This window comes from Tamandua tetradactyla, chromosome 11 (genome assembly GCF_023851605.1).
Source record: "Tamandua tetradactyla isolate mTamTet1 chromosome 11, mTamTet1.pri, whole genome shotgun sequence".
Classification (NCBI taxonomy): domain Eukaryota; kingdom Metazoa; phylum Chordata; class Mammalia; order Pilosa; family Myrmecophagidae; genus Tamandua; species Tamandua tetradactyla.
This window is the reverse complement of record NC_135337.1, coordinates 58934959-58947520: the sequence shown is the minus strand read 5'-3', so window position 1 is coordinate 58947520 and position 12562 is coordinate 58934959. Positions and strand designations below refer to the sequence as shown.

General features: G+C 33.2%; 1 protein-coding gene across 14 annotated transcripts in view; it reads left to right on the top strand.

Moving 5' to 3' along the window:
• The window catches only part of MIER1 (MIER1 transcriptional regulator), a 53201-nt gene that overhangs the window by 26969 nt on the left and 13670 nt on the right, over nt 1-12562 (top strand). For all 14 annotated transcript variants that reach the window (XM_077120664.1, XM_077120665.1, XM_077120666.1 and 11 more), the window contains 5 exons: nt 919-1051; nt 2439-2503; nt 6030-6102; nt 11622-11773; nt 12447-12528. In XM_077120664.1, coding sequence (XP_076976779.1) covers nt 919-1051; nt 2439-2503; nt 6030-6102; nt 11622-11773; nt 12447-12528 — 505 coding nt within the window. The remainder of the gene's footprint in view (nt 1-918; nt 1052-2438; nt 2504-6029; nt 6103-11621; nt 11774-12446; nt 12529-12562) is intronic.

Genomic DNA, 12562 nt, shown 5'->3' with positions numbered 1-12562 from the left:
ACAATATCATCACTTAGTTGCATATTCATCATTTCTTAGAACATTTGCATCAATTCAGAAAAAGAAATAAAAAGACAATAGAAAAAGAAATAAAATGAAAACAGGAAAAAAAAAGATTATACATACCGTACCCCTTACCCCTCGCTTTCATTAGCATTTCAAACTAAATTTATTTTAAACATTTGTTCCCCCTATTATTTATTTTTATTCCATATGTTCTACTCATCTGTTGACAAGGTAGATAAAAGGAACATCAGACACAAGGTTTTCACAATCACAAAGTCACATTGTGAAAGCTGTATAATTATTCAGTCATCCTCAAGAAACATGGCTACTGGAACACAGCTCTACATTTTCAGGCAGTTCCCTCCAGCCTCTCCATTACCATTATTTATTTTTGATTCATATGTTTTACTCAACTGTCCATTCCGTAGATAAAAGGAACATCAGACACAAGGTTTTCACTGCTTATTCTATAAATACTGTATACTGACTTCTAAAAAACTTAATTGTCTTTTAAGTAATAAAAGCTCATAGAAAGTTCTGTATTCATTTGTTTTGGTTTATTTTGAAATCATTTTAGATTTACAGAAGAGTTATAGAGCACAGAATTCCTGTATACTTTTCACCCTACTTTCTCTGTTAACATCTTATGTAACCATAGTATATTTATGAAAGCTATAAGAAATCAGTCCTGTACAGCACAGTTAGCTGGCAAATTACATACTGTTCAGATTTTACCAGTTTTTTCATTAATGTCCTTTTTCCTATTCCAGTATCTAATCCAGAATACTATCTTGTATTTAATGTATTCATTTTAGATTTCTAGTAGTATTTGGAACAAAATTTGAATACTGTAACCCTTTATCTGTAAATCTTTTCTGTACATCTTGAAAAAGTTTAATTCATACTCCACAGGAAGAGAATGTAAAGGATTCATCCGGTCAAGAGGATGAAACTCAGTCTTCCAATGATGATCCATCGCAGTCTGTTGCTTCTCAGGATGCCCAGGAAATAATTCGCCCCCGTCGTTGTAAATATTTTGATACAAGTAAGTGCCATTAGTTGCTATAGTTTAACTATAATTTTTATTTTCTATTACCTAAAATTCTAGGACTTTTTTGTTGTTGTATCTCTCTGAACAGTAAAGTGATTTTGTTCTAGGGCCCTGCTTCAGTGAGTATGCTATACTAATTTCATCATTGTCCTTCTTGGCTTTAGGTTTGTTCTTTTTATTTATTTATTTATTTTTACTCTAATCCTTTTAAATGTTTTTTTGTGTGTGTTCACCTTTTTCATTTCTCCTCTTTTCTCAGTTTTCACTTTTTACTTTCTTTGCTTAGACTTTCTAGGTGCATTCATAAGCACTGCTTTCTCTAATCATTGGCTCTCAGTTCTAAAGAAATGTCTGACTCAAGGTGAGAGTAATTATGCATAGAAGACTATTCCCTAATTTTAATTTTAAATTTGGGAAAAATATATTGGTGAATCTCTCTTAGTAAACAGAGAGCAGATCTATTGCCAAAGTTTACTTTTCAGTTTAAAGTGGGATTCTAAGTGGCTTCTTTGCTCTTTGAAACAGTTTTTCATACTTGTTATTTCAATTGTGATGGTATGCATAGAAGTGATGCATATGGTAACTGTTAACTTTTCCATAGGAAGAATTAATTTCTATTAGGTAGTGTCCTTTTAAACTTTGTGTCATGATAGAAATTTAGATTTCAGAAGATGCTGAAAATCTAATAGCTTTCAGATTTCCCACCCTTTTTTTGTAGAAATTCTTATCCACAGTGTAAACAAACAGCACCTTGTGTGCTCTGAGTAAAAAGAGAGGTTGGGAAAATGGAGCTCTTCATACATATTCCTCCCTTCAAATGCATCTCCAAAGTAGTGCTTCAAAATCCTCAGTGTTCCAAAGAACACTATTTGGAAACCAGTTTTGTCCAAATCCTCATTTTATAAGTGAAGAAACTGGAGTTCTATGATTTCTTCTGTCACCAAGCTGTTGGTATCAGGATTAGGATTAGAAACAGATTATCAGGCGGGCCATGGTGGCTCAGCAGGTAAGAATGCTTGCCTGCCAAGCCCAAGGACCCAGGTTCGATTCCCGGTGCCTGCCCATGTGAAAAAAAAAAAAAAAGGAAACAGATTATCTTGACTCTAAATCAAAAATTTTTCCTCAGGTATTTGTAGGAAATCATTTCATGAGAATACAGATATCAAAGATCAGGATTGTTCTAGAAAGACAAAATTCATCGAGATTTTTTTCCCCTTATTGATAGTATTAATTATTTGATTAGAACCATTTTGGCCTAACTCTGCAAAAAACTTTTATTTTATCCAAATATTTGATGGTAAATATAAAAATAATATACAGATATATAGATGTGAATTGGATAATCAGTCATTTCATAGTATTGTTGTCTTATCTATTATAGACAGTGAAATAGAAGAAGAATCTGAGGAAGATGAAGATTATATTCCATCAGAAGATTGGAAAAAGGTAGTTTGAAGGGTATTTTCCCAACACTTAGAAAAATTAATATTAAAAATCCAAGTATAGTTGATTCTTTTCCTAACTATAGACATTAATAAAGTTGATGTATAAGTCCTTTTGTAGTATGTAAGTGCTTGGTATATGTCCAGACTTCCCCTTAATACATCCAAGTGAGAGAAGTGTTTATCATTTCATAAAACAAAATGATATGGAAAGAATCTGACTTGATTGAGCAAATCAGAACTCAGTCCTAGAGTAGAAATCCAGATTTCTGATCTGGTCCTAAACGTAGTACTGAATTAGACTTTTGTTCTAATAAGTATAAAAAAAAAACAACCATGATTCTTGCTGTATATGAAACATATATTCATAAAAATCATATGATGTCTTTTATATATATATATATATATTTTGGGAGCAGTTGTGGAGGTTTGAATATTTATTGGGTAAATTTTGCTTTGTAATCTAGATTGCTAGTTTTTCCATCCCTTATTACTTTATAAAGGGAGAAATTAAATTCTCCAAATGATTGAATTTAATGTTGGTACTTACAACTGATAAATATATTGCGTGTAGAAACAGATTTGGGCTTCTCTATAACTGTACATAAGTTAATTTCTGAAATGAATCTAAAGGTATATTGTCATGTTTTTGAATTGTAAAATTGTATAGCACTGTATAACTAAACCTAGACTTAAATTGAGGAATGAACTTTGAGTTGTTAGAAAGGAACTGACCTCTTTGGAAATTCTATCCAATATCTTGTAAAATTGGTTGAAGCAAATCGTTTTTGTAGAAGAAATGATGTCATTTATTGTTGATAGATACCTGACCCTTCTCTTTTAAAAAAATTTCATTGCTTTTTTCTTTTTCCTAGTTCTAATTCTAAATTTAGTATATAAACAGTCATTGCTTTAGAAAACAGAATAGTCCAAAATATCAAATTGAATGGACTTTGTGCATTTATAAGCATCTTTTACTTAAGTCATGATTGTTTAATTATTAAATTAGTTAATACTTTTGAGACCTGCCTGGAGTTTTTTGTTTGTTTGTTTTTTGCATGGGCAGGCACTGGAAATAGAACCCAAGAGCCGGCATGGCAGGCGAGAACCCTGCCTGCTGAGCCACCGTGGCCAGCCCCTTTTAGTTGTTTGGTTTAAGGATGCTTGGAACAAACTTACAAAAGCACTGACCCTCTTACTGATTAAAATGAGGGATCATTCATTCAGATCTACTAATAGGAAGAATGAAATATTCTAATGAACTTCGGCTGGACTATCCAAGGAGTCAGGACTTCAGCCAAAATTGATGTACTTACAGGTTTCTGAAGAGGTCATTCTGATAAACAGATGTATTGTGCTCTCTAGCAAAAGTCAGATAACTTTTAATAATTCATGACTGAAGTCTAAAGAGTTGGGGAGGCATAGTTTTCTGTGTTCAGTAAGTGACTCAATACCTGTTGTTTGCATAGGTATAAAGAGACATGGGTTCCTTTTCTCCCAAAGCTTTTGTTTTTCTAGTATTGGAGGGACTCCATCAAAGAAATTATATAACTGATTATTAAATGTTGAATGAAACCAATAAAAGGAACTGCAGGAGAAAAGAAAGACATCAGTGTGAGTTAGAACGGTAAGGGGAAATTAGCACCATGCAGTATGTGTTAATTTGAATGAGTGATAAATGAACCATGAGACTGAAGACCGAAAATAAAGATCACAGAAGTTACTATTTGTACAAGTATTCTTCAGTTTGGTTTTTTCCTGATTCTTACACAATGCAGAAATTGAGATGAAAAAAAAACTAGAAACCTTGGGACCGCCCTTAAACTGCTATTTCCACTACATACTCAAATTTACGTACATGCCGCCCCAATATATATTATGTGTTTCTGTATCCTGGAATATCCAGTGGAGTATTTGATTAAGTGTGGAGAGTCTGAGAGAGGTGAAGCCTTGTGGGGCAGTATTTGTAGTCCCTTCCAAAGGAAAAACTTTATAAAAGTGGGCCGCAGTAAATCCAGATTGTTTTATTTTGGTATGATTTTTGTTGTAAAATAATTGTCAGGATGCAGAGATTCATTTTTTTCAGACTAATAAAATGAAATTGAATTTTTATAGAAAACAAGGTAGAAGAAACAACTTTAAAGTCAGTGAGAATTCAAGTTACAGCTCCAGAACTTACTAATTGTGTGGTCCTATGGAAATTGCTTAATTTTTTTGAGGTTCATTTCCTCACATATAGTAACGGGAATAATAATCTTATGGGGGTTGATGTAGATTTAATGAAAAAGTTACACTAAAAGACATGATATTCTTTGTAAAAAACTGATCATGAGGGTGGGCCACAGTGGCTCAGTGGCAGAGTCCTCGCCTGCCATGCTGGAGACCCAGGTTCAATTCCCAGTGCCTGCCTATGCAAAGCAAAAACAAGAAAAAAACTGATCATGAGAAAGACTGGTTTTCTTATATGCAGCAGTAACTTCATTACATAGAGCCCATCTTTGAGGTTATACTATACATGAGATCCTAACATCAATGGAGGTGACAGATTAATGACAGGAGAGAAGAACTCGTCAGGTCGTAATAGTTTTTTAGATTTAAGTCCTAGACTGATTTTATACCTTTCCTGCTGAGTCTTCATTCTTTAAATGCCAGTAAATTTATTCTTTAACATTTAGCCACCATACAAAAGAAAGGTACATATGGTCTTGGTCACCATGTTTTGAGACGTCTCATCAGGGGTAATTTCCAGTTGCCTTTCTGAACAGCCAGTTTCTTCCCCTAGTCTGTAATTTGACTGTATGGCTTTGATTGTCAGATTTCCTAAAACAAGATGTGATTGTTTTTAGTGGAGGTTTCTTGTCATTTTGCATTGTTTTAATGAAAATCAGACACTAACCTGCTTATCCATTTGATTTGCAGTTTAATCAGTCCAGCCCTTACTGAGCTTTATATACAAATCCTTTTCATTGTTTCCCTTACCTTAAAGCTCTAGTTTTTAAACTAATGTGCATCAGAATCACCTGGGGGGCTTGTTAAACTACAGATTGCTGAATTCCATCCCCAGGGTTTCATATTCAGTAGGTTTCCCTGGGACCTGAGCATTTGCATTTTTAACAATATCCCAAGGGACACTCAGGCTGCTGGTACAGGGACCATGTTTTAAGAAACACTATCTGAGTGTAGACATTTCAAAAATACCTGAATTTGACTTTTCTGTTTCACATAGTATTTTGCAGTTATCTTACTTGATTAATTGTAAGAATTTGTTTTTCTTTTTTCCAGGTTTTTAAGTAAAATTTTTATCTATTTCTATGTTGTCTTTTACCCCGTTATTACTAATATTTTCATCCAGTCATATCCAAGTACTAATCTATTATTAACTCATTCATCCTGAGTTAGTTAACTAGTTGTACCTATATTTTATGACCTAGAAACCAGGAACAGTTTACCTAAGAAGATGGTAAAGATAGAAAATGGATATAAAATCTGTTACTAGATCTTACTAATATTTTATATTATTTTTAAAATAGGAGATTATGGTGGGCTCCATGTTTCAAGCAGAGATTCCAGTTGGCATTTGTAGATACAAAGAAAATGAAAAAGGTGGGTTATGAGTAAAGTTACATAGCTGAATTTATGCTTTAGAAGTGATGAAGTATTAGACAACCTAAGTTTCCCCATTGGTTTTCTATAAGAAAAATGTTTTACTATTTTTCCATAGAAGTCTATGCTTTTCCTTTTCTAAGTGACGTAGAAACATCCTCACCTTTTATTTCTTTTTTCTATTTTAAATAATCTGGACCTAACCTTTGTAAACCTTTACAATTTAGATTTTTAAAACAGTTAATGTCAATGAAAGCTATTAGAGAAATTAAAAAAGAGAATTTTGAGAATACAACTCCTGCAACATAAAAGAACATAAAAGCTATTACTATGGAGTAGCCATGCTTATATTGAAATTCTGTGCATATATTCTAATTGTATGCAAAAATAAATTACCTGTTGGCTTTATATTTATTTTCATAATTGAATTTCAAGTGTTAATGCTTTCCTTTGATGTAACTTAGTGGTTAGCATGTGTTCACCATTAAGTTCTTTATCGAAAGATCGGCTTTTTTTTTTTTTAATTAAATTTCATTTAAATCATGGATATGAAAGACTAGTGCCTGTGTTTGAAAATTTTGTGTGTAAGGTTTGCGTTAGGAAAACATTCAAGTTTTATAGCAAATCAATATTAGATTTAAAGATAGTTTTAAAAATCTTATTTAATATATTTGTATTATCAGATATCACAATGAATATTGAAATGATTACAACCTCAAATTTATTAATGTTTTTAATTTTGGTTTAACATTCCCAAATTGAACATACTTTGGAAACTATTTGTAATTTTTTTCAGGAAAAAAAGGTAATTTTGAGAATTTGAGTATGTTAGATTGTTAAGGAGAATCAGTCTTGACTTTTAGCAAGATGATATGGCTTTGGAGGAGTTGCTATGGTACAAGGTCTTTATCAGGTTTATAGTTGGAATTTGTGGTTGTAATCAAAATTCAAACTTTTATCTGGATACCCAGAAATAATCTCCACTTAGGGTACCCTCTGCACACAAACTTAATGTGAAACTGTTATGCACACTACACTATTAGAAATAAAACTGAAAGGGTTAGTACTGATTAGTGTTTTCTTTCCTTATAAAAAAAGATTTTACAGGATGTCTTTGTCAGTTGTTCGATGACTCAGAAGGGAGAGCGTTTCGTTTGGGTAATTTTTAATAATAAAAAAGTACCTCAAAACTAAGATCTTCACTGTCATTGATATTGCTGCAATTTTGGGGGATCTCAGGGTTTTTTTTTTATTCTCTATCTATAAAGATAATGTAAAACATAAGCCTATAACTCCCAGTAGCCATCCAAGCCTATCTGACACTAAAAGATAGAGAGGGGAGGGACACTGTTTTCAAGAACGTAGTTACATTTGAAGTCAAACTTCCAGCCTAGAACTTTCTAATCAGGCAAGATTAGATAAATTATTTTTTGCTTAAGCTAATTGAATTTGGTTTTTATCATTTATATCCAGGAGAACCTCAGCTGATAACTTTCTGAAAATCTGAGTAATAAAACAAGAAAAATTTATTGGTTCACTATTTTGAGGTAGGAAAATCCCAAAATTGAGGTGCTTTGTCCCCAATTGCTTAAGCTAATTGAATTGGGTTTTTATCATTTATATCCAAGAGAACCTCAGCCAATAACTTTCTGAAAATCTGAGGAATAAAACAAGAAAAACTTATTGGTTCACCATTTTGAGGTAGGAGAATTCCAAAATTGAGGTGCTTTGTCCCCAAAACTATGGTATCCTGGGCTGGCTGCAGGTGGTCCTTGGTCCTTGGCTTTTCTGTCACATGGCAGTGCACACGGCCACGTCTTTTATTCCTTCCCATTGACTTCCAGCTTGCAGCTGTTCCCCAGCATACTTCCTTTGCTTTTAGATACTTCAGCATTTGGATTAAGGCCCACCCTTATTAGCTAAAGGGCCTCCCTTAGCTAATAACGTCTTCAAAGAACTTATTTACAAATGGTTTTACACCAGAGACCAGGGGCTGTGGCTTGAATATGACTTTTGTGGAGAACATGATTCAATCCCCAACAATTGCCAACTCTGAGAATCCTAGACTAGACTGAGAATTATAAGGGCTACTTGTAAGTAAGTAAATGATGGCTAGGAATTGTGAAGCAGTGAATAAGAAAGCCCCATGCAGATTGCTTTTCCTAATGAACATTTTGACAAATTATTTTTAATTGTTATTTACTGAAAAACGAACAAATGCAGTACCCTTAGTTGATAATAGTATTGTCAAAATAGGCAGTTCATTTAAACTGTACACAGGAAAAGTTGAGGTAGACAATTTAAAGTGCATATTAATCACAGTGTGACTTTTTTAGGAATTTGGCAGTTTTTGCTGTAGCCCATTATCACATGGATCAGCATTTTCATCCTTGTGATATATTGATTAAATTTTGACTTTGGCATTAAACATGGAATAACATTGTTATTTCTTTAGTGAAACTACCAGTTAATAAATAGAATTAGGAATTAATTTCCCAAATTAAAAATTGTGTATATAGTTTTGTTGTGGTTGTGGTCTGTTTTCTATATCAGCTTTTTTCCTATGGCCAGAATGTATAGTAGTCCTCTCCCACTTCCCTCATGCACACACACACAATGGGACTTTGAAATTATTTTGAGAATGCATTTTGTTTATTTGACAAGCTTAATTTGATGAATTCTGGTTTTTCTAACTGTATTCTGGATAATAAAATGGACTTTAGATAGCTGAGATGAACTATGTCAGTGCTTTTCGCACTCCGATTAGCACCATCTGATTTACCTGTGAGTTTGTGAGAAATGCATAATCTGGGGTCCCATCACAGACCTGCTAGGTCGTAATCTACATTTTTAACATGACCACCCTGGCTCCAGATGACATGCTAACCCATACTAGGTGAACTGCTTTCTGAAGTTTTACTCATTTATAATTGCATGTAAATTATCTTTTGTGTATAATTAATAAAATATCTGTCTTAATCCTGTAAGATATAATTAATAAGACCTCTTAATTATATAAGATAATAAGATATATCTGATACAAGGTGAATATATTTATGGTTCCTTTTTAAAAGTTCTAATATTCAGGGTTGGGAGTTCATTTAGAATAAAATGTATAAAGAGTAATTTTTTTTTGCTATTATAGAGAATTTTCTTTACACTGTATTTATAGAAGTTCTTTTTCCCTTGTTTTTTTAGTGTGTGTTATAGCGGTGGTTTCTTTTGAATTTCTTATTTTCTTGACATTTCAGTCATTCCACAACATTTGAGTAAAAACAACTGTACTGCATATTTTATTTAGAAAATAGACTCAGAAAACAAGTTGGTCTGTTTCTGGAACTACTACAAGCGGTGTGGCTTATTTCTCTTTAGAAATACTAATTGTTGTCACTGAGTAATCATTATTCAGTATGGTATAATTACATAAAATGAAGTTTTATACTGTTCCAAAGTTTTTAATTAAATAATGGCATCAACCTACCTGGCTAGCTGGCCACAATACTAGGGTCTGGCTTGTCATTTGATGCCTGCTCTCTCCTCAGCTTTTAATAAGGACATCTCTGTATCTTGTGGCTGCTGGGGACTTCCGGGACAATATCACTTATTCTAGAAAATTTCCTGGGTAGTTTGTGCCTGTTTTATAGGCCCAGTATGGGATATGTAACTGGGGGAACATATTGGGTACTTGGAGATCCACCCTCCATTGCCTGTTTTCTGAGTCAGAGTTTCCCTGTATGACCTTGTCTACCCCTCACTCCATACCCCAAGAATATAAGAATATAGTAAACCTGTAGAGAATAAAGGCTAAGCACAAAACAAATCAATAACAATAGATCCAAATTCACTTTATCATAGGGGTTTTATTTTATTTACAATTTAGAATTTCACTATAATTGTACCAGCAGGTTAGAAAAGGAATGAGGAATAAGATTTACTAAGGAAACACCTGTAAAGATTGTATCCTTTGAGCTGCATCTTTAAACAACATCTACTTTGGAAAGCAGATGATAATAGATTGTTCCCTGGGACCTGGAAAAATATTGAAGTGTGTGGTGGTAGTAGGGGAAAATGTAACTGATGTGACATCCCTTAGCATAGTGCCTGGTACATATAAGATCCTTAACTAGCTGTAATTCCTTGGCATATAAAAGAAATGCTACCAGTTACACATTGTCTCTTAAATTCAGTGTCTATCTCAAGCTGGCTCCTTCCCATTGGCATTGAAATGCTTATATTGCCTATCTTCACAACAGCATGAAAACTTTCTTCAACTCTATTTCTTCTCCAGCTATAGCCTTCTCTCTCTTACCACAACCAAAATCTTCAAAAATTTTCTGCTTACTATTTCTTCATCTTTCATTTACTCTCTACTAGTTAAGAACCTACGATAGTTCTCACAACATTCGCTCTTTGTTATTAATCCAGCATACCTTTTTCCTTTTCCTCCTTGTTGCTTAACAATTCACCACCATTCTGTTACTCCTTGAAATACTTTCTTCCGTTACCTGTTGTAGCACCATATTCTTGGTATTTTTTCTATTTTGTGGTGGTTCTCAGTTTTGTCTGTATTTTCATCTTACCACTAAGATTCCACAATGCTCTTTTTAGATCCTCCTCCCGCCTTATACCTTTTTAGATTTTGGTGAGATTTAGGCTTTAATCTTAGTATGATGGAAGTTAAAATGAATCTTAAAGGCTTTCTTAAAAAATGTAATGGCTGTGGTTTTTTTTTAAATGATTCAGGGAGGTGTGAGGGTAGTTCAGTAGTAGAATTCTCACCTACCATGTGGGAGACCCGGGTTTGATTCCTGGCCCATACGCTTTCCAAACAAAGAAACCAACAAAACCAACCAAACAAAAAATTCAACAAATGGTGCTACAATAACAGGATACTCAAATGGAAAAAGAATGAAATGTGACTCCACCATGCAGCACTAAAAAAAAAAAAAAAGACTCCTACTCATTAAATCTATTTTCTGTCATTATAGAAAAATACAGAAAAGGAAGTAAAAATTAGCCCAGATCCCACCACTTAGAAATAAGTAAACATTTGATGGACATTCTTCTAGACAACTCTTTTAAAAAATAACATTCTTTGAACCATAGTGTGTGCCAGAATTGTTTTTAAAGTGCCTTAAATCCTCACACTTTTATGTGGTAAGTTTGCTGTTACCTCATTTTACAGATGAGGTAGAGAAAAGAGTAACTTGTCCGAGGTCATATAAGTAGTAAGTGGCAAAGGTGATATTCTGAAACTGAGAGAGCTTGGAATTGGATAAACTCAAACTAAGTTAGACTGGATCAGAAGAGTGTATAAAGTCAGTATATAGCTCTCTGTTTAGATTGCTTAATTCCCCTAGGGAATAAATATTGTCCAAGAAAGAATTCAGGCAAGTAGTAATACCACACCTTTTCTCACATTTGGCTTTCTAGGTATGAGTTATTTGTTCAGTCATATATTTTAACACAAATTATATAAATTTTTGGCAATTTTTTAACATTTTATTTTACCAATTTAGTATATGAAAATGATGATCAGCTCTTGTGGGACCCTGAGTATTTACCAGAAGATAAAGTAATTGCATTTCTTAAGGATGCCTCTAGAAGAACAGGTGATGAGAAAGGTGTAGAAGCAATTCCTGAAGGATCTCACATAAAAGACAATGAACAGGTATATGAATAAAAAATAACTTAGAATTTTCCCAAAGTAATTATAAATGCTGTCATTTTCATTCAGTGCTGTTCTTTCTCCTGGAATTATGACACCATCCACAGCATAAAAAAATATCCAGTGTAACCATATTCACTTAATTGCTATGACTTGTTCTCAAACAAAAAAACCCTTTGTTTTCATTTTGACTTTATATACTTCTTATTAGACTTTTTGAAATTCCATTGGCTATCTGTGAGAAGCTGTGGATATTGTCAAGTTGGGGTTCTTCTAGGATAATGCTGTTATACACATGAACCTGATGGCACTGTTAAGTTTTGCCTTTTTTATAAATGTTTTTTTCCCTTATGTTTAAAATCATCTTAGAATAAAAACTCAAAAAAACAACAAAGAAGGGATTGTGATTTATAAAGATGTTTTTTTTTAATCTTGAAATAACTGGGATACTATAGCTACCAAGTTAGTGTGTTTACTTGCCCTGTTTTCTGCATATTTAGAGCAGCTGTCAGGATTGAATTTGTTTTTCCTTGGCATTCTATGTGTTGCATTCACTAGACTTAGGATGAAAACAAACAGTGGCTTCTGAAAGTCTTTACCATCTTAAGAAATTGTAGCACTGGAATTCTTCATAGTCCAGATCGTGTATGTGTATTGAAGCCTTTTATTTTTCTAGGCTTTATATGAGTTGGTTAAATGCAATTTTGATACAGAAGAGGCATTAAGAAGATTAAGATTTAATGTAAAAGCAGCTAGAGGTAAGCATAAAATATTAAGTGAATGCTTTTGTTT